Source organism: Triturus cristatus, chromosome 6 (assembly GCF_964204655.1).
Source record: "Triturus cristatus chromosome 6, aTriCri1.1, whole genome shotgun sequence".
Taxonomy (NCBI): domain Eukaryota; kingdom Metazoa; phylum Chordata; class Amphibia; order Caudata; family Salamandridae; genus Triturus; species Triturus cristatus.
The window spans coordinates 790,142,126-790,166,554 of NC_140589.1; the positions used below are offsets into that span (position 1 = coordinate 790,142,126).

The 24,429-nt window shown below is 45.2% G+C and overlaps 1 protein-coding gene across 1 annotated transcript in view; it reads right to left on the bottom strand.

Annotated features, from left to right (window-relative positions):
• Nucleotides 1–869: 869 nt before the first annotated feature.
• The window catches only part of LOC146817887 (N-acetylglucosamine transporter UNC93A-like), a 515,214-nt gene continuing 491,654 nt past the window's right edge, over nucleotides 870–24,429 (bottom strand). Inside the window, exon 8 of the mRNA XM_085611375.1 lies at nucleotides 870–1,099. Within this exon, the coding sequence (XP_085467501.1) occupies nucleotides 870–1,099 (230 nt within the window). The remainder of the gene's footprint in view (nucleotides 1,100–24,429) is intronic.

The following is a 24,429-nucleotide window of genomic DNA, read 5'->3' on the forward strand; positions in this document are numbered from 1 at the left end:
GGTTAGTTAATATTTAAAGTCGTCCTACGCTCTAACGCATTGTTCGATCATGGAGCTTGCACCTGCAATCACAGCCTCATGCACGTGAAGAACAGTATACACACGGAGAACAGCAGAACTCCCTCGTGCTTCTGAACAATGTTCAACCGCTCTCCGCACTCGAGCCAATTAGCAGCTCAGCGTGAGGCAAAAACGAATACAAGATTAAAGAGTAAGGGAAAAACCACTTACTACAACACAGCGACTCTAAGAAACCAATGTGAAAATTAACAAATCGTTTAGTACTTCGAATAAGACCAATTTACATAACAATTAATATTGTTTAACACATAAATACATTCCTTCAAATAAAAATCCTCCAATAAAGACAATCTTCTTCCCAAAAGATACCCATAAATTGGGTAAAGTTAACCTCATACATACATCAAACATATAATCAACCACTTAAAAACTCTAAGCAAAACTCTATATACTTATCTGCTCAGAAGCAGCAAACAAAAGAGGAAGTAGATGGAGGACATTGTGGGGCAGATTTACAAGCCCCTTGCGCCACTTTTGCGTCACTTTTAACATGGGAAAAGTGATGCAAAAGTGGCGGAAGGGGCTTGTAAATCTTCCCCTGAGTATTTAAGGAACTGAAATTTCTAAATTACATTGTGATGCTTTTTGAAGTTCTGTTTTGGAGGCTTTTAAGGTTGCTGCTCAGAAGGAGCGAATAAAAGGTTTATGCATAATGCCAGCCCCCTATCTTGCCATGAACCCTATTTTCTCAACAGCTTTTTTGTATTTTCTTGTTGTCCGTTTATTCATCCCTGCTTGTATAGTTATGGGTATGTTGGGATGCTTGTTTTTTTGATAACCAGGAGACTTTATTTTTCTTGCATCTCTGTAGCTGTTACAGGTTGCTTCCTGCGTTCGATGTATTCAACAGTTCCATAGAGGGCCATTCCAAGCACCAGAATTGACAGCACCATGTAAAGCTTCACAGAGACACACAGGGCTGGGCTGCATCCATACGAAATGGCGAATCCAACTGAATCCCAGAGACAATAGTTTGAAAAGGCGGCCTGGTGCTCCTCAAATAAAACTCCATACAGAGCTGTGAAAATATGACAACAAATGTACAAAGTTAAAATGATCACTCTAGAAAAGGCATCGCACAAAATAGGTGAATACATCTGATATGTGAAATAGGACATTTTTACTCTTTCCTCAGAGCTAATAATAACTGATATCAATGTAGGACACATAAATCTAAAGCTCAAAACATGTTGTATAATGACTCTTCACTAATGAATCTAAGATCCTGTAGTGTGTTGATATGCATAAATGCTTGCTACTATATTTTATGTTTCAATTAGTGATTTATTTCAATAATGAATAAAAAGTAAAAATTAAATGTTTTATAATTAGTTTGCCTTGCTTAGCGATGATATGTGGGTAGTTTGTGGCACGCTACAGCATATACGGAAATATTTATATTTTTAATATGTAATCTTCCCTAGACTTGTGGATTCGTTACGCTTTGGTCCTGCTTTAGAAATAGTTTAGGAATAGAATGCTTCAACAAGACTACTAGGGCACATTTCTGTTTAGAAGAGTTCCAAGTGACGTCAAGAACATAAACTCAAAGGACGTTGTTGTGGAAACTCATCCGATCTGTCTGAGAAAGAAATGGAGAAAAGTGATTTTGCTGGACGAACTTCTGTATCCAGTAGCAATATTTTATCTGCAGCCTGTGTGTGTTCATGAAAGAAATCATGGTGATTACAGGGCACTATCATGGCACTGGACAGCTGCATGCCTGAACCAGATGGTGCTTCAGTAACTGGCTGAAATATTTAACAAGCTGAAAGCCTGTACCAAAAAAACCTTCCAAAATTGGTCAGAGGACTGAAATGTATCTTATGCCCAAAGCAGACTGCAGAATGTTATGTTATGCTATGCTATGAATGAATGAATACTTTATTGTATGATTACTTAAAATAATTACAAATGTAAAAACAGCATAGAATAAGACCATAGTCTATAAGAAAATGAAACTTATCAAAGCGCAAACAGGTTATTAGTATTATTATTTTCTTTTTAAGATCATATAGTTCATGACTTGGTGGATAAAAGAATAATAGCTTTTCAGTGCAGCAACATTGTCAAGATGCCAGGGTGTTTTTCGGGCTAATTTTAATTAGGGTGGGGGCATTGGCGTGCCCGTTTTGGGCAGCTCCCACCCTAATTAAAATTTGCCCAAAAAACACCCTGGCATCTAGTGGACTTTTAGCCCCCCCTGGGGGCAGATGGGGGCATTAGCCCCCAATCTGCCCCACCAGGGGGGACGGCAAGAAGCCCTCTAGATGCCAGGGTTTTTTGGGGGGCAAATATGAATTAGTGTGGGGCAGCCAAAAACAGGCATGCCCATGCCCCCACCCCCTCCCCTGCAAAAATTACAGCCTTCCTGCCCCCCAGGGGGGCAGATGGGGCAGGAGCCCCCAATATGCCCCCGGGGGGGCAGAAAGCCCACTAAACACCAGGGATTTTGTTTTTGCACCATGTTTTTTTAGGGTGAGGCTGCCCGAAATGGGCACGCCAATGCCCCCACCCCCCACCACCATTACTGCCTTTCTGCCCACCTGGGGGGCAGATGGGGGCAGTAGACCCCAATCTGCCCTCGGGGGGTAAAACGCCCACTAGACGCCAGGGTTAGTTTGGGGCAAATTTGAATTAGGATGGTGGCTGCCAAGAATGGGCATGCCCATGCCCCCGCCCCCTCCCCCACAACATTTACAGCCTTCCTGCCCCCCTGGTGGTCAGATGGGGCAGTAGCCCCCAATCTGCCCCTGGGGGGCAAAAAGCCCACTAGACACCAGGGATTTTTCGGGGCAAATTTTTATTAGGGTGGGAGCATTGGCATGCCCATTTTTGGCAACCCCCACCCTAATTGAAATTTGCCGAAAAAAATCCCTGGTGTCTAGTAGGCTTTCTGCTCACCTGGGGGGCACATCGGGGCATGAACCCCTAATCTGCACCCCACGGGGGCAAAAAGCCCATTAGTCATCAGGGATTTTTTTTAGGCAAATTTGAATTAAGGTGGGGGCTGCCCAAAACAGACATGCCCATGCACCCACCCCCTCCCCTGCAAAAATACCAGCCTTCCTGCCCCCCCTGAGGGGCAAAATGGGGTAATTAGCCCCCAATATGCCCCCCGGGGGCAAAAAGCCCAGTAGACGCCAGGGATTTTTTGGCCAAATTTTAATTAAGGTGGGGGCATTGGCATGCCCGTTTTGGACAGCCCCCACCCCAATTAAAATTTGCCCCAAAAACTCCCTGGCGTCTAGTGGACTGTTAGCCTCCCTTTGGGGCAGATGGGGGCATTAGCCCCCAATCTGCCCCACGGCGGGGGGGCATAAAGCCCTCTAGATGCCAGGGTTTTTTGGGGGGCAAATTTGAATTAGAGTGGGGCAGCCCAAAAAGGGCATGCCCGTGCCCCCGCAAAAATTACAGCCTTCCTGCCCCCCCGGGGGCAGATGGGGCAGTAGCCCCCAATCTGCACCCCCAGGGGGGCAAAAAGTCCATTGGTCAGGGATTTTTTTAGGCAAATTTGTATTAGGGTGGGGGCTGCCCAAAACAGGCATGCCCATGCCCCACCCTCCCCTGCAAAAATGACAGCCTTCTGCCCCCCCTGGGGGGCAGATGGGGGAATCAGCCCCCAATATGCCCCCCGGGGGCAAAAAGCCCAGTAGATGCCAGGGATTGTTTGGGCAAATTTTAATTAGGGTGGGGGCTTTGGCATGCCCGTTTTGGGCAGCCCCCACCCTAATTAAAATTTGCCCAAAAAACACCCTGGCATCTAGTGGACTTTTAACCCCCCTGGTCGGCAGATGGGGGCATTAGCCCCCAATCTGCCCCACCAGGGAGGGGGCAAGAAGCCCTCTAGATGCCAGGGTTTTTTTGGGGGCAAATATGAATTAGTGTGGGGCAGCCCAAAACAGGCATGCCCATGCCCCCACCCCCTCCCCTGCAAAAAAAAAAGCCTTCCTGCCCCCCAGGGGGGCAGATGGGGCAGGAGCCCCCAATCTCCCCCGTGGGGGGGGGGGCAAAAGCCCTCTAGACACCAGGGATTTTTTGGGGCACATTTTTATTAGGGTGGGAGCATTGGCATGCCCATTTTTGGCAACCCCCACCCTAAGTAAAATTTGCTCAAAAAAATCCCTGAGGTCTAGTAGGCTTTCTGCCCCCCTGGGGGGCAGATGGGGGCATTTGCCCCAAACTGCACCCCCAGGGGGTGCAAATAGCCCACTAGTCACGAGGGATTTTTTGGGGCAAATTTGAATTAGGGTGGGGGCTGCCCAAAACAGGCATGTCCATGTCCCCACCCCCTCCCCTGCAAAAATTGCAGCCTTCCTGCCCACCCTGGGGAGCAGATGGGGCAGTAGCCACCAATCTGCCCCCTCCGGGGGGGCAAAAACCCCACTAGACGCCAGGGATTTTTTGGGGCAAATTTTTATTAGGGTGGGGGCATTGACATGCCCGTTTTTGGCAACCCCCACCCTAATTAAAACTTCCTAAAAAAAATCCCTGACGTCTAGTAGGATTTCTGCCCCCACTGGGGGGCAGATGGGGGCATTAGCACCCAAACTGCACCCCGGGGGTGGTGAAAAGCCCACTAGTAGCCATGTTTTTTTAATGTCAAATTTGAATTAGAGTGGGGCTGCCCAAAATGGGCATGCCGATGCCCCCACCCCCTGGCCACAAAATTAGTCTTTCTGCCCCCCCTGGGGGGGCAGATGGGGCAGTAGCCCCCAAAATGCCCCCCCCGGGGGGGCAGAAAGCCCACTAAACACCAGGGATTTTGTTTTTGCACCATGTTTTTTTAGGGTGAGGATGGCCCGAAATGGGCACACCAATGCCCCCACCCACCCACCACCATTACTGCCTTTCTGCCCCCCTGGGGGGCAGATGGGGGCAGTAGACCCCAATCTGCCCTCGGGGGTAAAAAGCCCACTAGACGCCAGGGTTAGTTTGGGGCAAATTTGAATTAGGATGGTGGCTGCCCAGAATGGGCATGCCCATGCCCCCACCCCCTCCCCACAACAATTACAGCCTTCCTGCCCCCCCGGGGGTGAGAAGGGGCAGTAGCCCCCAATCTGCCCCCCGGGGGCAAAAGCCCACTAGACACCAGGGATTTTTCGGGGCAAATTTTTATTAGGGTGGGAGCATTGGCATGCCCATTTTTGGCAGGCCCCCACCCTAATTAAAATTTGCCCAAAAAAATCCCTGGTGTCTAGTAGGCTTTCTGCTCACCTGGGGGGCACATGGGGGCATGAGCCCCCAATCTGCACCCCCAGGGGGGCAAAAAGCCCATTAGTCATCAGGGATTTTTTTTAGGCAAATTTGAATTAGGGTGGGGGCTGCCCAAAACAGACATGCCCATGCACCCACCCCCTCCCCTGCAAAAATACCGGCCTTCCTGCCCCCCCTGAGGGGCAGATGGGGTAATTAGCCCCCAATATGCCCCCCGGGGGCAAAAAGCCCAGTAGACGCCAGGGATTTTACGGCAATACCTCTTTTTTTGTTTCTAAGACTAGTTTTATTACAACAATTGTTCTGAAAATATTACAATTTGCATAGTATTGCATTTCGATGTTGAACAATTTGTGTGCGTTGTTTTTCTAAGATTGGCCAATACTAGCTTGATTTCCAACCGATATATCAACTGAATGTTCTGATAATATTTTGAACAGCGCTTTGAACAGTCCTTGAACTACTTTGCGTGTTTTCTAACAGACCGTGATGGTTGTGATCTAATTACATATTTAACCATTTGCCTACAAAGCCGTTTGTGAATGCCAGTACGTTACTGGCTTCACTGTATTGTTGATTGTTAGGCATTTTGAACCAAGGTCTATATATTTTTGGGAGATATTTTATTTTAATGTGGTATAAGCTTGCCCACTTTTCATTTACGACTGATCAGAGTTCCTGCCTTTTTACAATATTATTTTACATTATATCTTCGTGCTTCGTTCGTGCAACGAACCAACAACCTTTTACCAACAGGTTGCCTAGTTACCACAACACACGCCTTTCTAAGTAACAGGCTCACCTTAGCGCGAGTATTTACCCTCATTATGCGGCAATTCCACAACGAAAAACATAACTACACTTGTCACTTGCATTAAATTACATGATTCATAAGTAGGAAATGTGCATCTACACTTCTAATACTTTGATGACTAGTAGAAAATGCAGCCATAGCAATCTGCACATGCCTTTATGGCACTTTTTTCCTACAGAACGAGACACGATTGTAGATAAGCTTTCTCGATGTTCAGTCGACCGTGTTTCATCCGCTTTGTTTTTAAAGTTGCGCTAAAGTTTAAGTGTTTAACATTTCTATAACCATGGTCAGGTGATATAATGTTTCACACTTATATTATTCCCCAGAGCGGTGCCTCCTATACCTGAGCAGTTGCCAGGTGGGGTGAGGCACATACCCAGAATTATTCGGGTGAGTTACAATTCAAAAATTTTTCCACTTGAGGTGATGGCTTTAGAGTTGTTTAGTACACTAAATGGTACCTTCGCAAAACCGACAGACTCAATATCTTTGCGGTTTTTGACCACTTTGTAACACCTTACCACTCTGTTTGTCTGTTTGTATTGATTACTGCTGTTATCTTCACAGGTATTTCCCCCTGTACCGAGAACAAGGTCCAGGTTGTATGTTTTTCGAGTTTTTGTATTAATTACACCGTAATTTTGCAGTAGCTTCCTGGTCCTGACGAAAGCTGGGATATAACTTATCCAAGAGCTGAAACATGTAGACCAGTCTTTTCCAACACAGTTATTTGTTCAAACTGTTATAGCACTGTTTTGTTTTATTTTGGTATCAAGGTAGCACTATAATAAATACATATTTGTACCTTGGTAACCAATTTTAATCATCACTTTCTTACCACGTGCACTGCATACATCACTCCTTATCATTATCATTGTGGTTCCCTCGATTCAGAGAATATACCAACAGATACATTTGGGACACACATTGAACCAGTATCTACGTCCATCTGGTAGAGGATGGTTCTTTGGTGAAGCTCCCAGGTTCCCAAATGATGAAGCGAGCCACTTGTTGTGGGTGATGGGAATCTTTCTCACGCATACATACACCTATTGACACATTTTGCACCTTGTTGACAGCAGTTATATCTGGATTAGTACATACTGAGTGGTTATGTTACGGTCACAAAACTTTTTTTGACTCACAGTTTTCTTTTTGTATACATATTATTTTTTGTCCACTTTTGTTGGTGGTCTGTGACACTACCTCTATATTTCTATATACAACATAGCATAACGGACTCATTAATTGTTGGACCTTTGCTTGTTGTTTTTCAGAGTGGGGCTCCCTTCCCTGAGTTGTAACCAGGTTGAGGTGGCCTCACTTGTTCTTTAAATTGGGTGAGTAAATACATTGGGGAGTACCCAAATGGACTTCAAAATACATTTGTTTGAGGAAATGCATAGAGAATCATCCTCACACAGTATATACATTATTTGGTAAAATTCTAGGAATTGGAATGATTGTTTTTCTGTGTCTCTTTTCTTTAGACAAGTTCCAGTGATACTGAATCTGCTTTTGGATTACTGGTTTTGTATTAAGTATTTTTTATATATACCTATTTTTGCTCTTTACAGTAGCAACTTTGTTTATTGGTCCTGAAGAAAGCCAGTCATACTTGTTAGATGGTTAATGGCTGAAACATGTCAACCTTTTTCTAAATCTAGCAGTTTTCAATAGTTCCTGCTTTGCACTACTTTTTAATCCTGCCATTACAGATGAGCTAAAAAAGTTCTTTTTCATCTGCACTAGGCAGTTTTAGTTCTACACTATTTTTCACTCACGTATTACGCTGTACCCTTACATCACCATACTGCTCGTCTTTGGGATTTTAGTATCCATACTTTAGGTACAACTTAAAACATCCCTGAGCTCCCACCTCTCAGAGAGGTGGTTGTAGCCCTCAGTGGGACTAGGTTATCCCACTGAGAAGAGAAAGCCCAAATGATGAAGCATGTCACCTATGGTGAGTGAGGGCATTCGTCCTAAAAAGGGATTCCTTCCCCTATTATGGTTTTGGGAATGAGACTCAGTTTCAACATTCATTTCTTTCTTTATTGTTTAAAGCCCTTTTAGACCCAAGAAGTTCATAGTGTTTACAGTGCAACAGAAGTAACAATAGCTAGCCAGAACCTGATGGAATTTCTGGTGACAGCGGAATTGAATGAGCACATCACAGTGGAAATACCTGACACGAGGGTAAGTATCCCGCATAGGTTACATGAAATAACACTCCAAATGGAGGGGGACAAACACAGAAAAATTAAAGGTCTCTTTTCGTAGAACTTGACTTACGGCTATGACAACCTTTTAGCTGAGAAAGATTGGCCGCCTGAAATTGTTATGGATTGCCCAAAGGGAGAAACGGTAATCTTACCGTCCTTTTCCAAACTCGTTCCAATTTACTTAAAACACACATACGCACAGGAGTGGGTGGTAGCCCTTGCTCCAGCACTATATCGCCACCATGTTGGGTGGGATGCTGAGTCACCTCACCATGTAATCCCAGTAAAAACTACTCCAACCCCACAGAGACAGCACCCAATAAAACAAGAAGTGAAAAAACAGTTCAGGGAGATCTTAGATCAACTTGAATACCAGGGTGTAATAGAAACTTGCACTTCCCCAATGAATAATCCTTTGTTTCCCGAAATGAAACCCGATAATTCATATTGTCTAGTCTTAGACTACAGACATCTGAACACATAAAATATTTGGAGTACAAAATGCACACAGTACTGCATTAATGAATATCATTTTGCGGAAAATATACAAAACAACACTAGATATCTCATATGGGATTTTTCTGCCAAAATATAGCACCTGAAAGCAGGTATTTAACAGCATTCTCAGTGCTAGGTTTCCAGCGTCAATTCTGTTGACTCCCCCAAAAGTATAAGAATAGCATCTCCGTGATGTTCAGCGCTAGGGTAAAAGAATTACTTCAGAATTTAGATGAAGAGGCATTGTCCTTTGTAGATGATTTTTATCTGACGGATGATGATTTAAAGAATCACTTGGGCAGGTTGAGCAACGTAATTTGGGGGTTTCGGGGCTACAAATTCAACTTTAAAAAACCAAAAATAGCCTACCCCAATGTCCTATTTTTGGGATACGAGCTATCAAGTGAAAGGAAAAGCCTGGCAGCTAATATTTTAGAAAAGTGTGCGCTGCTCCAGCCTCCTAAAACTTTGAAGAATTTACAATCCATATTGGGATTTTTTAATTTTGGTAGAACATACATTTTGGATTACTCAGAAAAAGTAAAACCTTTCTACGACTTAATCAGACCTGATTTTTCAGTTAGGTATTGGACACAGGAACACACAGATATCCTTCATTCACTACAAGCTGAGATAATAGCTTCAAAACACTTGCAGACACGTGTAAATGTCCGCAACCTGGTGACCCGTGTTACAGCGAGTCAATCTAGGTACACCTACCTAACCTTCAATGAAGGCGAAACGGTACCGATAGCATGCAAATCATATTTGTACACAAACGCTGAAATGCACTTTGCTTCTACAGAAAAAATACTGACAGCAGTACAGACCGCTGTAGTAAGAGAAAGAGCACTGACTCAGGTGAAACGAATAATTGTAGTAACTCCGGTACCAGCCTTCGAGGCTGCTACAACGGCAAGTGTTGCTAATGCTAAAGCCTTACATCCAATATGGATACAATGGGCTAATTCTCTCAAGTCAAGTCAAGAATGCTTTATTCAACAACTTAATGTCCTAAAAGTAAACATATACAACAGTGCATTTCATTAACACATTTTAAAAATATATATATATATTTTTTTAAAGCATTCCTTATATCAACCAGGTAACCAAAGTTTAAAATATGTATGACACAGAAACCTTTTATTAAATGCAAAGTGCAGATGAGCAAAACATAATCAAGTACAAATAGACTTCATTTGTGTTGTTCCAGTAATCGGCCAGAAAAATAAAGTCATGGGATGCATGTAGTTCAGAGACATTTTATAAAGTGCAGAGTGCAGAAAAGAGCAGACTCAAAATGAGATAGTCCACATTTGTGAAATTCCTGGTATCAGTCAGAGAACCAAGTCCCGCTATACCTACAGTACAAAAACATTGTGTAAAGTGCAGAGTGCAAGAGGGCGAACTCTACCAAATAAGATAATCCCCGTTTATGACACATAGAGGGCCTCTAAATAAAGACCTATAAAAACATTATGACAGTTCAAAAAACAATTTTGTCCTGCACCTAATGGCTCCTTTTAAAAAACTTGCAACCCCAAAACAAAGCATGGGGGAGGATACCATTTGAATGTACAGTAAGACTGGCCTAACTTGCACAAAGTGACAATCTCTGAGTAATAGTAATATAAATTTGTTACGTAAGGAAACATAATAGTCACAAAAGAAAATAAAGTGGAGAGTATCCTGTTCAGAGAAATTGTCAGAAGGACAGGGTTCTAAGGTGCCAGGTTTAGAAAAGCCCTGAGGAACTGACAAAAGCCAGTGGGCCATTTGTAAACTAAATCTTGTTAAAACAAAGCGATGAAAGGGATTACCGACAATTGATAAGTAGGGTTGAACTTGGTTTTGCATGGATAATGTTACATAGCATCTTACCGTTGGTTTTATCAACTCCTTTTCTTCCCTTAGTCCCTGGCGCTAAGTCAAAAGCTGGTGTTTAATATTTCTAATTTTGAGTTTGGCCATGGGTTTGGGATTTAGGAATAAATCAGGGCAACCTAGACAATTTGTTAGTTCCCTTAAATACTTTAGCCAGGGGATATGTTCGGCTCTATCCCGCGCTAGACAGTCAGTAATTATTATTTGGTTTATGTTTATAACGGGACTTGCCCATACTCTCAGCCAGCGCATTAATGGAGCCACTGCAATCTGGTCTGATATGTAACCCACCCCTAGTTCTTCATGTATTACATATGCAGAGGTTGAATGCGGAACTGCTAAAATCTTACATAAGAACTTGTCTTCCTCATGCTGAATATCCTTTCCTTCTTTATATCCCCAGATGTCACTGCCGTAAGTTGCCATGGGGATGCATGTTTCCTTATATATCTTCATCAGGGCCAAAATTGGTTATGACCCCAATCTTTTAGCAAAATTTAGTGTTGCCCCTGTGGCTCTAGCAAGAGTATTCTTTTTTTGCGAAATTTGTGGGCACCATGACGCGTGTTCGTCAAAAAGTACCCCCAAGTAAGGGAAGGTTGGAACCATTTGTTAGTTTTGTCCCTTTACAATAAAATTTGAACTTTTTTTGGGACTTACCAGGGCCAATAGACATAGTGTGCGATTTCTTAAAATTTGTTGATAGATCTAAGGAGTGCATAAAAGTTATAAAAGCATCTAAAAGTGATTGGAGGCCCACTGCCGTTCTGGCTAATATGACTGTGTCTTCCGCATATAAAAGTGCAGGGATCATCTGGTCGCTGAATCTAGGGATGTCTTTGCAGCTAGCTATTAAAAAATCTCCCAATTTATTTATGTACAGTGTAAATAAGACGGGGACCAGGATGCAACCTTGGCGTACCCCTCTTTTGACATCCCAGGCAGTTGTCAAATCCCCATTAATGTTGTATCTGACAGCCGCTGGGTTATTCTCGTGAATAGCTTGAAAGAAATCCATGAGCTCTGGTTGGAGACCCATATCACTTAGGCTTGACCACAGCATTGATCTATTAACACAGTCGAAGGCTTGTGTCAGGTCCATAAACACCAGATGTATTATGCCCTTTTTGACAATGATGTACTTCCCTAACAATAAGTGTAAATATAAGCATTGGTCCAAGATCCCTTTGCCTGGCCTGAAACCATATTGCGGGTTAGAAATAACATGTCGGTCATCCAGCCATGTCGTTAAGTGATTAAGGAAGACTTTTCCCATAATTTAGGCTGCCGAATCTAAAAGTGAGATCAGCCTATAACATATTGGCGCATCCCTTGCGCCCTTTTAAAAAGTGGGAATCCGTGTAAATATGCAGCATTAAAAACATTTGTCAAAATGCTAGCCCATACATTTGGATCTGCTCAGTATAGGTCGTCCGGTACCCCATCGGGGCCTGGGGCCTTTCCGGCAGATGTCGTTGCAATTGCTTCGTAGACCACCTATGCTCCTTTGTTTCTCCCAGGTTTACATCACTAAAAATATTTCCAAAATGCGATACCCATTTGTCTGCTGGAATTAGACAGTCAGTGTTGGAGTTAGGGATTTTGGAAAGAAAGGGACTGTTGACTACCAACCAGAAGTTTGAGCTGTCTTTCAGTATGCTACCTGTTGTAGGGCATCCCATGCATGTTCCCTTAACTCCTTCTTCCTGTTGTGGACTGCTATCTTATAGGCCTTTCTTTTGTCCCTGATTTCAGTTTTATCTCTAGGAGTATTTTTTAGGGCCTGTACAAGCTCCGTATGAGTTGCTGAGCATGCTCCATCAAACCATCATGCAGCCTTCTGGCTTTTGTTTACCACCAGTGATTGTGAGGTCAGATTAAATTTGTTTTGTTAATGTCCCGAAGGCTGTTAAGATAGAACTGTCCTGTGTATCGGGATCTAGACAGGACTCAGGGGCGCAAACTGTGTACAAATTATTAAAGAAGTTAGCTGGGGCTATCATTTCCCACTTTAATCTGCGGGCCTGATCTTTAGTGCTAATATTTGTTTTTGTCAGACAAGTGGCAGATTCTCCGGTTTTAATAGCAGAGAATAATATACCAACAGTAAGTGGGTTATGGTCACTAAAACTTAGCCAAGTGACCAATAAATCCTCAGTAAATAAAACTAATGGAGCAGACAATAAGATATAATCAATAATGCTAGATCTTCCATTTACTACATAAGTGGGTACTGGCGCCACATTGTTCGTTTGTTGGAGGCAGCATACATTTTGATTTGAAAGAATACCTTCCAGCAAAATGCCTGAGGGTGTGTGCTCAAAATGCTTTAGTGAAGAAAGAGATTTCCCCTGGTCCTAGTTTATAAATCAATTTAGATGACATTGATGAATATTAAAATCCCCTAGAATTATTACTTCATAATAAGTTTGTTTAATCTCCTCATAACATTCCAAGAACTCCTTTAAATCTTGTAGATGTTCCAGCTCATGCCCTATAGAAAAATAATTATAAAAATGTATCACTAACACTGTGGCACGATTCTTAAGAGACAGTTATACTGCCAAAACATTCTGAGATTTACAATCAATCAAGTGTGACTTACAAGAGATCTTTAGTGCGAACATTAGCAGTAAACCCCCTCTGGCTCTACCCATATTCGATAGAATAGCACATTTGTGAAACGAAATAAAACCATCTAGATAAAAACAATCATTTACTTCCCAAGTTTCCTGAAGGCCAATGATATGATGCATTGAAAGAAAGTTTTCCCATAATAAGTTTCCTCTTTTGGACCTTATTCCCGCCATGTTCCATGAGAGGACCTTTTCATGCTTGGTCACAGTGGGAATTGGGATGGAGAGAGATTCTGGGATTGTAGTAGTTATTTCAACGTAATCCGGAACCAGTTGTTTTTGTGCGTTATGGTCATGTTAGTTGGCGGTATACTTTGACGAGTTTTATCTTCTAACTCTAGTCAGTCATTTTCATCCAAGTTTTGCAGATTTGCCAGGGGTTGGAATGTGTTACTCATTGGTAAGTTATTGTCCTGTTAGTTTTAGCAACAGGCCAACCTGTTTTTCAAGATGTTTGCCATTGCCATTGCATAGAACATCTGCGTTGGCTTGGGGGGTAAAAATATTGTAGAGAGATTACTCTAAATAGGGAGTTTGAACTGCTCTGTTGTGCACATCTTGGTTTTCCCTGGATCCTTAAAGTTGACAACTATACAGTCACCTACACCAATCTTTTTTGTTTGGTGACCTATCCACCCCACTCTTCTGGCCATAATAATGTCAGATGATATGTTCTGGCCATTTATTACACTTTTAGTACACCAATGGGTCACTTTATGTATTAGATCCTGGGTGGTTTTCCTAATTTCTTGAGAGAGAGAAGGGACCTCCAATAAGACTGTACTAGCGGGGCAGATGCAGGGGGCAAATCAAGGATTCTTTGGTTCACAACTTTGGGAATGCCGTAATTAGGCTGATTACATGAGTAGAGGGGGCCTCTCAGGGTTCAGGGCTCTTCTAACATGGGCTACCTCGGGGCTCTGGGCTACCGGTCCTGTCACCTCGGGTATATTTGACTGACTTTGTCCACTAAGCGTGCCATTAGTCCCTAAAACATTTAGACATGGGCCAAGTAGGTCAGGTTGAGTCTGATTCTTATTTCGAGGTAAAATTTCTGCCCCTTCCCCCGTTAGCTGTGGCGCAAAAGATATAGCACATTTATTGCAGTTAGTGATCGAATTGTGGACTAAGTTCTCGACTTTTTCAAATTTTTGTATTATTGGCGCTCAAAGGGTCTTTGTCATTAATTCAAGCTTTGTAAATAATGAGTTTAATAACTGTTCTTGGGTCAAATCAGGTTGTAAAGATGATTGTGTCCGTGTTTGTGACCATGGGGATTTCCTTGAAGACTTGTTATAGGCAGTTCGTTTTCTCTTGGGCGGTGGTAAGTCTGGGGCCGCTTCATTTCCCTCTGTTGTTTTATCAGCTAAAATATTAGAAGACCTGTTAAGTTCATCTGCGGTAAATGTTTTACTTGGGGGTGCAGAGGTTATTCGAGTTTCTGAGCATTCTAAAGGGCCCATAACAGCTGCTGAATTTCCTTGTTCTCCCTCCTCCCTATTAATGTGGGTCTGAAGACATTTTCCAGCCTCTAAGGATAACCTTCGCTCAGTCAAGGCTATCTCCTACCTGATTGCATGGGCAGCTTTAGTCAAAAATGAATCAATTTAACCCGCCGTGCAACCCCCCGAAGAACCCCCCTGTGTAGCGAGTGTTTTCCTTTTGCCCATTTTGGACGCTGAACCACTAAAGCCCCCTGTCTCTGTATGAAGTCTTGATGGAGTACTTGGATGGTCACATTTAATGGGGTGTAAAAAAAGTAGCTTGATGTGTTGGCTGAGTTCTGACTGACGTCTCAATCTCCAAAGAAGCTGCGAACTGTCAGGGGCGCTTTTGAGCGCGTTCACGGCTCCTCCCCCCCCTGGGGTACTGAAGAGTTGTGGGTGATGTAGTCCCCACCAGCAGCACCGGCAAACAGAGAGACCCACACCGCGGGATGTCAGCGGCTCTTTTGAGCGCGTTCGCAGCTCCTCCTCCTCCTGGGGTACTGTAGAGTTGTGGGCAATGTAGTCCCCACCAGCAGCACCGGCAGACAGAGAAACCCCTAATTCTCTCAATGCAACGGATGTAGAATACAGATATAACCCTAGTATAAAGACACAAGCATCCCTGCAATATGAACAAGAATATCCTGACCCAAATGAAATAATGCCTCTAGATCAGTATGAATATATTATTTACACTGATGGATCTGCTCAGCCGGCCATAGAAAGTAAACAGCAATACAGTTCCGCGTGTGCGATTGTGAAAGGCCGTATGCAGGATGGCAAGTTCCATCCCAGCGATAGGAAGACACAGTCTCTAGGATCTCTAGGAGACTGCAAGACTCAGCTGTCAGAATTAAAAGCCCTATTACTGGCACTAATAAATACAGATCGAGAATTACCCACACTCATAGTGTGCAATTCAGTTTACGGTGTCCAGTCATACAACAAATAGCTACACTACTGGGGTCAAAATGGGTTTAAAGACTCAAAAGATGGCACAATTAAGCATAAAATGCTATGGGAACAGGTAGCTGAATTGAAAAGCGAACTACCAAGAGCTCACGTGATACACACGCTGAGTCATCAACATGATGGTATTCATGTTAAAGGGAATTCATTAGCTGATGAAGCCGCAAAGGAGGCAGTACGCACTGCTGCCGTACCTGCAGCCACTGGTTCAAAAATGAGGATAGATGGATAGATAATGGTAGCTGTCATTTCTTCACGCAAAAACAACCCAGCCTTACCGAAAGGTTTTTCACTGAAGTATTCCTACAAGTTAGATGCAAACAACATTCCGTATCCTCAGATTCCAGGAGTGGGGTTTAGAGTAATACAAAACATGGATCGCAGATTAGGCTTAATATTAGCTGCACACGAGGGTCTAGGTTCTGCACATGCAGGGATTACTGCAACGGTTTCTTTACTGAAACAACGCTATTGGTGGCCTGGTTTAGCAAAACAGACAAATAATTTTGCCCTTAATTGCGACATCTCCCAGCAGATGAAGGGTTCCACCGTAGCACGCCCAGAGCAGAGACCATTACTAATATCAGACAGACCACTCCGGCGTGTCTATTTGGACCACTGCGGCCCCTACAATCGGATGGGGCTCACAAGTATATCTTGGTGGTAGTGTATTCATGCTCTAGATTCCTATGGGTATGGCCTCAGTGCTTGGCTGATGCTTGAACTGTTATAAAAGATTTGCAAGTCTTTATAGGGACATACACAGTTTGCACATTACAGTCTGACCATGACCCCACGTTTAGTTCTAGGGCTTACAAGGAAGCCATGGAAGGTTTGGGTATAGCCTTGCGGTACTCCTCTCTGTACCATCCCGAGGGAAATTCGGTCATGGAGAGGAAAAACTGTGACTTAAAGCAATCTTTAACAGCAAGAGTATTAGGTTTGGGTGGTAGTTGGGTCAATCACTTATATGGTGTACAACGAGCCCTCAACAACATGCCAAGAAGTTCTCTAGGGGGTGTCACTCCTTACGAAGTCCTATTTGGGACGAGAATGTGGGTACCTTATCTCGATTATTAAAGCAAGTGGCGGATGAAAAACCATTTAATGGCTGTTTTCCTGGATCTGAATGAATCCCGGGCACTACTAAGCAGCATGCAAGTAAAACGCACCGCCACTGGGGAAGTCAAATCAGTTACAGCAAGACCTGTCTGGATCCCAAAAGTGGGGGATCTGGTCAGAGAAAAGCTCAAGGACAAGAAAGAATTTGGGCAATCATACAGAAATCCAGTCCCTGTCTTAGCAGTCGAAGGAACAAGAACAGTACTTCTTCCACCTCTTGCCGGCAAAAAAGAAAAGAGATTCGTCTCAATTGATCTGATCAAACCACACTATGTGGCCGCTACTGAATAGTAGGCCTCGTGGGCTCCTGGGTAGCCGACGCTCTCCTCTCGCTACCATACAGGAAGTTCAGACAGAAAGACTCATAACATTTGAAGGGTCACCAATACAAAATGATGGAATTTCCAACAATGAAATGGAACTTGTTCCTCTTGAAACAGAACTTCAAAACACAAATGAAAGACAAATTTCAATTCGGCCTTCTTCCGATGTCTATATCAACATGCTCTACAGACATCTGCCAGTTCAACAAAACCTGCTGAGCTGCCAAAGATAGGTCGGACTGCATCTGGCTACTTCATCGATTTTGAAACCTTCTCTCTTGATCCCAGGGAACCTGAGACAATGCCAGCTCCAGTCTCCCATAAGCAAAAAAGTCGTGAATTCTACACTTTTCTGAAAAAGACATACTTAGTTTCACCTCAGCTTCAGCTCTGGATCATAACTGGAATATTGTTTTTCCTGTTCTGGATTGGCCTAGTGACTGTCTTTTGCTTACTCATAAATGGAAAATATCTCCTAGAACACTCTGCAGTATCAAATGTGAACTTGGTGTTGAAACCTCATTCATCATCTCATCGTGAACAAAGAGACCTGTTTTCCGTGAACATTACAGCTGTTCAAATTCCTGATTATATAGTTTGGGACAAATTTGATTATGATGTATTTGACCCTACTGAACTTTTGAAAATACCACATTTGTTTCAAATGTATCTAAATGATATCATTACCTCCAGTACATTTTCTTATGATTGGGACTTTGAAACTGTAAATAACATGTTGTCTGATTTAGAAAAATCCAATGCATTTTCAAGTAATGAAATGTTAGAGGAAAACATCTGACTTTGACAATATGTCCTGTTATCATCATTATGGCCATCACTTTTTACACAAATCCAGTATCCCACAAAATATCTTCACATACCAAAAATGGGAACATTGCTCAACACCACCGAAAGATAGTTCGAAAACGTTTCCACAGAAAGTTTCTTCTTTTTCAGGGTTTAACACTTCTGACCCAACCTCATTTTACTATAAGGTTGCATCTACACATGCACAGTAAAATATGCTGAGAAACACTAAACAGATTTATTCCGCATCCTTTATTTCCCAACTGTCTGAACAGGGTTTTGACTTAAGGAAGGACAATATAGACATACAATCAGTCTGGGGTTCAAAGGAATGACAAGTTCAGGGAATAGAAGTACTATTTAGAGCGTGCCTCATTCCGCAACAGATATTTCTGAAAGAAACTGTGCAACAGACTTCCTGTCTTGGACTAGCCAAGAACAAGGATTTGAACACACCTCGGATTCCCACACCTTCACACATCAATTCTACATCACGTGGAGGGGATACAACAGATGACATCATGCAGTACAATACTTCAGACACCAATTGGAACGGATGGTTAGTTTGGCCCACAGACACAAACAAATGTCAATCAAGATTCAAGGATACAACCGAAGGGTTTAGTATCCATAGGCCAGACCAACGCTATGTGCAAAGAGAACATCAGGGGCAGTGACATCATACAGTGTTGGGAAGTTATGCCTCAATTGGCTAAAAACCCCAACACTGTCCCAGGTGAAACATCACTTATCCTTACTTACAGATGAGGTGGATCCAAGGGATCTTTTAGTAGGTCCCCGAAAGCCACGTCAGAAACATTTCTATTATGCGGTCTATATTGAAATCTGGAAAACCTCTCAACAAGCAGCTGCGGAGAGACTTCGCAAAATAGATAGAATTAACCTGTAAAAAGGCATTAGCTGTAGTTGACAATGGCATGACTACATTAACATCCAGGATTTATTCACTGGACAACATTGTATCTTCTGTTATAGCTACACTAGAACAAGACTTGTCCATACTACAGCACGGACAATCCCAGTTACGTTCTATTATGTTATTAAGCTGGATGCTGCAATCAATGCGTGCTGGTTATGTGCCTTGGAAATTTATCACCAGCGCATCCCTATTTTTTGCATTCAACCTAACTGAGAAGCAGATAACGATGGCACAAAGGGGACCAAAATAACAATGCTGCGTATTAAAAAACTGGACAAGTTACCTTTTATTGTGGCAGAGTCACCATCCACTGAATGGTTAATCCATGGCCATATAACACTACCGGTCACAAGTTTCCAGTTTCAGTATTGCCTTGAACAACAACAGGCAGGCAGGCAGATATGAAGCGATGGGTAGGGAATTCATCAAGGAATACTGGGAATTACTGCATAGATTTCGATGTAGGAATGGGGACATGGAAGTGTTTCTTAGTTGTACAAATGCGAGAAATCTTTGAGTGGATCTCTTATATGCCAGGATATCATACTGCACATGGCCTGTAATGGTTCAGTTGCTAACTTATCCTGTCACTTGAAAGGTTTCCCAGCTGCTGTGATTAATCCGGTGTTCAAGTTGCTTTCGAATAGGAGTTAGTTGATGCTGAATGATCAAGGTTGTTGCAGGATGCTCCCGGGCATCGCATACCTTGTCACTCTAACATCAAGGGTTACGTGCTGTATGCAAGTATTGTTTCCACCAACTCATACAGTCAGGGATGCGCCGTTATGGCCTTTGTCGAATGTTTCCTTTATGCGGTTCGATACTCTGAGCTGAATGAAAGCCATGCTTTTACAGCAAACTGTACCCTTAACCTCTGCCCAAGAAACGTATGATCTCCAGGTTGCAAGGTCCTTGGCTGAGATACAGGCACTTGTACTGACAAACTGCATTTTCCATTTCACAGAAATGGTACAACGTATTTTTAACATGTCTGCTATGATGAGTATAGTATACCTGTTTAAGACCATAGGTTCTGGACTGTTAAGCACCTTTTGGACAATCCTCGGAGTTATTCCCAACTTCATACACTCCGTATTCGGAAGCATTTTTGCAGGGCTTCCTCTGATCTTGTTCCTAATAGCAGGTATCCTGATTGTCATTTTTCTGCCACGCAATGGACATCCTAGTCAGCAAGGAGATGGAAAGAATGCTCTTGGAGAGCCGATACCGTGATTGCATGGCAATCCATCTGGGCACACCTCGCCTTCGAGAACTAATCGAGTCTTGGTTCCTGTCATTTAGACCAGTCTGGATCGACTGTGTTCTGCCTGTCCTTCAAAGCCTGTTCTGTGGACAAGAATGCATGTTGGATCCCGGTCTAACACTTCCAACAGTTGCGTCACCGGACGTTGATGCTTTTCTGGACCCGATAACAGCCCATGTTCTGCAGTGTTCTCAGCGTATTCCAATGTTGATGTCTGCAGTCTTCGAGCCACCACAGGATGCTTCAGCTCCTACTGGAACTGGCTCCTCAACAGCTACTCAGGCCTTGGATGGCACACAGGCTACCCCAGCATCGGCTGTGGATAGTGCAGAAGAACATCTGTGCACGATTGACCTTATCTGCCAGGTGTTGCAGGGATCATTGTCTGCGATGGCAAGCAACAGTAATGTTGCGTCTCCCAGCCAGGACACATAAACATTTGGCAAATCATGTGCTGTGAACATTTTTGGCTTTTTCTAAACAACCATATTTGGAATTTTAAACAAGAAACTTTTTCTAAACTGCATGGCTTCCAGTACATTTTTCCAAAATGTTAAGTTTTTTAAGTACTATTTTTAATGGACTTATTAACAGTTTGCGTACAACATTTAGCCATATGTTAGAATTTTTAGTATGTCGTCCAGTCGGATTAGGAGTGGGTGTTATGTTTCATATAGATACCCCAATATAGGTTCAGGTAGAAACTTAATCTTTCACCTATATTCTACCCTACCATTATACTACATAACGGTTCTTGGGATTGACCTTTTACCTAGTAAAGGTACTGCATAGAGGACGTAGGGTTTGTCATCCATTTTGCATGAGGATTCTTGGAAACTCAGCAGGACTACCATCTTCTGCATAGTAACTATGTACAAGGGTCATTTCTTCCATCATCCTAAGTCCGACATGACACAGCAAGGCAGAACCCCTGAGGGTACCACTTTGGGTATATAAACACTGTGAGACCGGCCTCGTGGCGTGGGCCCTCCCAACCAGCAAGCCACCCTGCAACCGCACCTGATCCGCGATGTCACAGACTTCCGGCCACCATGGCCCAACAACCCGATGGCCGGCCGGGGCCCCAGCAACACCCAAGACCCTACCACGCATGCCCGGCCGAGAGAGCGAGAAGCCCCCAAGCCAGACCAGGAGACGCCGTCACTGTCACACCTCTGGTCTCCTCCCCAAGGAGGGTTTCGATCGGCCACCAGGCCCCCGGTGAGCGGGCGCCTCGCCTGCTGGGCGTCTGGAGTCCCTCCCAGACCCACCTGAACGGATCAAAGGGCCGAGCGACAGGAAATCCCGACACACCGCCCCCAGGCACCAAGACCCCTCTCAGCGAGGACTCCGGACTTCAAAGAGGAGGGGGAGTATAACAAGGGGTGCTGAAAGGACGGGAGGCAGAGAAGACCTGGACCTACGAGAGCCCTGCTGACCTGGTCGCGGCTCCATCGACCCCTGAACCGAAGAACTCTACCCGAACTCTGAACCATCTGAGCCCTGCTGACGCTGTGGCGGCTCCCCGAACTCTGAACCATCTGAGCCCTGCTGACGCTGTCGCGGCTCCCTGAACTCTGAACCATCTGAGCCCTGTTGACGCTGTCGCGGCTCCCCGAACTCTGAACCATCTGAGCCCTGCTGACGCTGTCGCGGCTCCCCGAACTCTGAACCATCTGAGCCCTGCTGACGCTGTCGCGGCTCCCCGAACTCTGAACCATCTGAGCCCTGCTGACGCTGTCGGGGCTCCCCGAACTCTGAACCATCTGAGCCCTGCTTACGCTGTCGCGGCTCCCCGAACTCTGAACCATCTGAGCCCTGCTGACGCTGTCGCGGCTCCCCGAGCTCCGCACCATCTAAGCCCTGCTGACGCTGTCGCGGCTCCCCGACTCCGAAACCACCTGTTCCTGCTGAGTGACTCGCTGCACTCCCCTCCAGGAGAATCAGCAGCGATTGCCGAGGGAAACAACATCCCCCAGCTCGAGGATTGAGAACTGTGCGAAGGATACTCCGCAGAGACACTGAACTCAAAGACTGTCCCGCTACCCCCATACCCCCATCACGAGCTCGCCGCCGCTTGTGGCACTGATTCAATACCTGCATTTCGGATCATAAATATCCCTTGAAACCATCGATAAAGTATACTGTCTTACGAAGAACTACTGTGTGGTGTCCCTCTGTCAGATAGTGCAAGCTCAGCGCGTGCGATCCTAGGCACGAGACCCTTCCAGGAAGGGCCTCCCCGCCCGTGCTCGGCCTAACTCTGGGAGAGGTGGGTCAAAGGGTAGTCAGGAACGTAGTCTGAAGCCCCCCCCCCCGGAGAACGCCTTTCCAACATTTGGTGGCAGACGACGGGATCCGAGCCGACACCTAGAGATCGTGCAGTAAACGGCTGACGCACTACCAAAAAGAGATGGAAGGAAAAACCTCCCTAGGTGCCGCAGGGACCAACACAAGCCCGACATTCCGAGAGGACCAGTTGGAATATTATACGCACCGAGAATTAAAACAATTCTGCAAAGACCTTGGAATCGCTACCACCGGATTAAGCACGAAAGAAGATTTCCAGGGAGCATTAAAGACCTGGGTCGAGGCAGGAGCTTCCCTGGCCCAAACAGAAGGAGAGCCGCCAAACGAACCACGAAGCATCCCGGTAAGGAGCAGCGCCCCAGAAGGGGGCCTATCCCCGGAGGAGCTAGCGGACCGAGAAAGGGGCTGCAACCACGAACTAGAACTAGCAAAACTGAAAATCGAGGGAGAGCTAAAACTGGCTGAGAAAAAGTTGGCGGTAGAACAATTACGACTACAAGGAGAACTTGAGGAAAAGAAACGCCAGAGAGAACACGAAGAAAGAAAACTCCAACTAGAACACGAACGCAGCCTGAAGGAGATCGAGCTCAAGGCTAAAAGTGAGGAGTCCAGACCCTCGGGAAATCAACCACCCTCCTTCACCGTGGAACCAAAGGTCCACATCCCCAAGGATGTGGTGAAGGAATATTACAAGAACGACGACATACAGCAATGGTTCAAGGCCTACGAAGTTGCCATGACCTCCCACCGAATTCCGCAGAAAGACTGGGGGGCTGGATTGTGGGGCCGGTTCCTGAGCGAGGGGAGAGATACCCTGCTGGACCTGCCCTCCACGGTGCTGAACTCCTACAGTCACATGAAAGAGGCCCTAGTAGCCAGATATGGGCTCACCCCCGAAATGTACCAGCAACGGTTTCGAGACTGCAAGAAGATACCCGGTACCACATGGGTAGAGTACGTGAACTTTTACAGCCGGGCCTTGGACGGGTGGATCAAGGGCAGCAAGGTCTCCACCTTTGAGGAGCTGTTCGACCTAATCGCGTGGGAACACTTGTCCGCCAATTGTTTTGTGGAGTTACGCCAGCACCTCCTAGACAGCAAGCTCACTGACCCGCGAAAACTGGCTGTCGAAGCTGACCGATGGGTGAACACCCGGGCCTCCCGGGGTCCTGTGGGAGACTACGATCGCCACAGTCAGGGACCCCCCCGCCAGAGGGGCGGAGGGAACCAAGGCCGACCGAAAGAATTCCCGGGGGGCTCCCAGCACAGTCCCCCCAGAGGCCAACCTCCGCACTTTCCAGCCCCACCTCCAGCCAGAACCGGGCCACCGGGGAGGTCGGGACCCCGAGTCAGGATCACCTGTTTCCGCTGCCAACAGACTGGACACTATGCCAGTGACCCCCAGTGTCCCATGTACCAACGACCCGCAACGACAACCCCTCCGGCTCGACAAATGGCCTCCGTAGCCCTAGGAGAAGAGATGGAAGACTCTGAAGAGTGGGAACCAGCCGCCATGGCCCTGGTCTCCCTAGGGGACCGAGAGATGGTCCCCGGAACACCCCTACCCGCCAACACGAAGAAGTACCGACAGCAGGTGACGGTCAACGGTCACCGCGTCGAGGTTGTCCGCGACACCGTGGCGAGTGTCACAGCGGTCCACTGCCACCTGGTCTCCGAAGACCAGATCCTGCCCGACGCCTTCTGTCCAGTCATATCTTCGGACAATTCCGAGAGCCTATGCCGGATGGCCCTGGTACCCTTCGAATGGGGGGGAGTCACCGGTAAATTGAGGGTGGCAGTCCGAACCTCCCAACCCGTAGACTGCCTCCTGGGCAACGACCTCGAGAGT